The 1,934-nt window shown below is 57.4% G+C and overlaps 1 protein-coding gene across 1 annotated transcript in view; it reads left to right on the top strand.

Moving 5' to 3' along the window:
- The window catches only part of MROH1 (maestro heat like repeat family member 1), a 58,342-nt gene that overhangs the window by 45,286 nt on the left and 11,122 nt on the right, over positions 1-1,934 (top strand). The window contains exon 24 of the mRNA XM_035889841.1: positions 1,726-1,805. Coding sequence (XP_035745734.1) covers positions 1,726-1,805 — 80 coding nt within the window. The remainder of the gene's footprint in view (positions 1-1,725; positions 1,806-1,934) is intronic.

Raw genomic sequence — 1,934 nt, 5'->3', positions numbered from 1 at the left:
CCCCTGCCCCCCGGGAGCGGCCCCGGCTGCCCCACCACCGGGACGGCCTGACCTGGCTCCGACACCCGGCTCAGAGAGCTCGGGGCAGAGGAGGTGCGCGCCTCCCCTCGGCCTTGGTTTAAGGATGCAATTTATTCCACCTCCCGGCTAGTTGGCTGGGCTCCTGCTCTGCATCCCTGTGGCCCCAGGCACCACAGAGGGACTTGGCGACACCAGTTGGCAAGTCCAAAGTGGAGTCGGGGGCAGAAACGGTGCTTGGCTCCCAGCTGGGGTCTGATGTCTTGATCACAACACAAAATCAAGGAGGACAAGAGGAGGCTCGTCCTCCAGAGCACATCCCTCACCTCCTGCCATGCTGCTGGAGGACAGCACACACCCATCCCTGTTTTATAATGGAAACAAGTAACCAAGTCATCCGTGCAGGAATGTCCTACACACGACGTGCCCTGGTGCAGAGAAAGCAGCCTGTGGTTTTTGCGCCAGCTCCTCCTACCATTTTCAAGGCTGCCAAAGCCCAAGCAAGATATATCATTGTCAAGGGCCATCTCCCTTTTTCAAGTCTTCTGTACTATGCAATGAGCTACCACACGTGTGTATGTGTCACTGCCCTTCACTGGGGGAAAATCACAGGAAGATTTAGGTTGGAAGGAACTTGGAGACATCCCAAGTCCAACATCATGTTCAAAGTAGGGCTCGCTGCAAAGCCAGCTCAAATTGCTCCAGTCCTTGCCCAGCTGAGTCTTGAATATCCTCAAAACCAGCTCCCACTCCAGGGCTCCATGTCTCAACTCGGGAAAAAGCAGCTTCTGCGCAGTGTTATTGGTCCTTTCCTGGTCCCTGGAGAAGGACCTGGCCCTTCCTCCCAGGGTGGAGGAAGGCTGCTGGGGAAGCCTACTTCAGCTTCTGCTTCTCCAGGCTGAGGGCACCACCTCCTTCAGCCTCCCCATATGTGGTGGGCTCTGGCCCAGCCAGCTTCCCTGGCAAGGGAAAAGTGGGGTTTTAAGCATGTTGACCACCAACCTCATGGACTTACGGGGAGTTTCACTGCACAGACTGGGGATGGTCACTGCGCAACCAAACTGGCCAAATACAGTCATTTTTAACTACGAAGTCATTCAAACTCCTGGCAGCTAAAACATGACCAACACTGGGGTCTACCATGGTTTGTCTGCCATTTCTGCAAAACTGGCTAATGATCTGCAGTGCGGCGATGCCAAGGTTGCAGAGGTTGACCACTTCAGTGACACCAGGAGGAATTTCAATTTTCTTTAAAGACACAGTAACTGCTGAGGTTGATATACACATATAATTTCATTAGAATTAAACCATTAAGGACCGCTGAAAGGGTTGCCAAGCACTGGAAGGGGCTGCCCAGGGAGGGGGTCGAGTCCCCAGCCCTGGGGGGATTTAACAGCCGGGCAGCCGTGGCGCTTGGGGACGGGGTTTGGGGGTGGCCTTGGCCGCGCTGGGGTAACGGTTGGGCTTGGTGATCTCAAAGGGCTTTTCTAACTCAAGCGATTCCGTGGTTCTATCTCCGTGCCCACGTTGCCCAAGGCTTGGGGCTGTTGCGCAGCGTTTGGGGTGTCGGGCTAATGCGGCGCGGCTCCCGGCTTGCTCTCCTGGGAAGGCTGGGCTTTGAGGCCGCGATCGCCCTGCAGCTTGGCCGTGCCCAGAGCGGGATGGAGGTGGTTGCGACCGTAACCGTCACCTTCTTCTGCCTTGCAGGAGTTCATAAAAGCAGAACCACTGGAGGCGATGCGGACGCCGGTTCGCCAGCGGGCGATGATCACCTGCACTTACCTGGTGTATCCTTCCTCTGCCCCCACCCCTGTGGGAATGCCACTTGCAGGGCAGCGCTCGCTGGGGCTGCTGGGCCCGCAGAGCCTGACCCCGCTCCCCGGTTTGCCCCGCGGGCCTGGCGGCAGAGCCGAGGC

Source organism: Egretta garzetta, unplaced genomic scaffold (assembly GCF_000687185.1).
Source record: "Egretta garzetta isolate BGI_Z169 unplaced genomic scaffold, ASM68718v1 scaffold932, whole genome shotgun sequence".
Lineage (NCBI taxonomy): Eukaryota > Metazoa > Chordata > Aves > Pelecaniformes > Ardeidae > Egretta > Egretta garzetta.
This window is presented reverse-complemented; position numbering and strand designations above follow the sequence as displayed.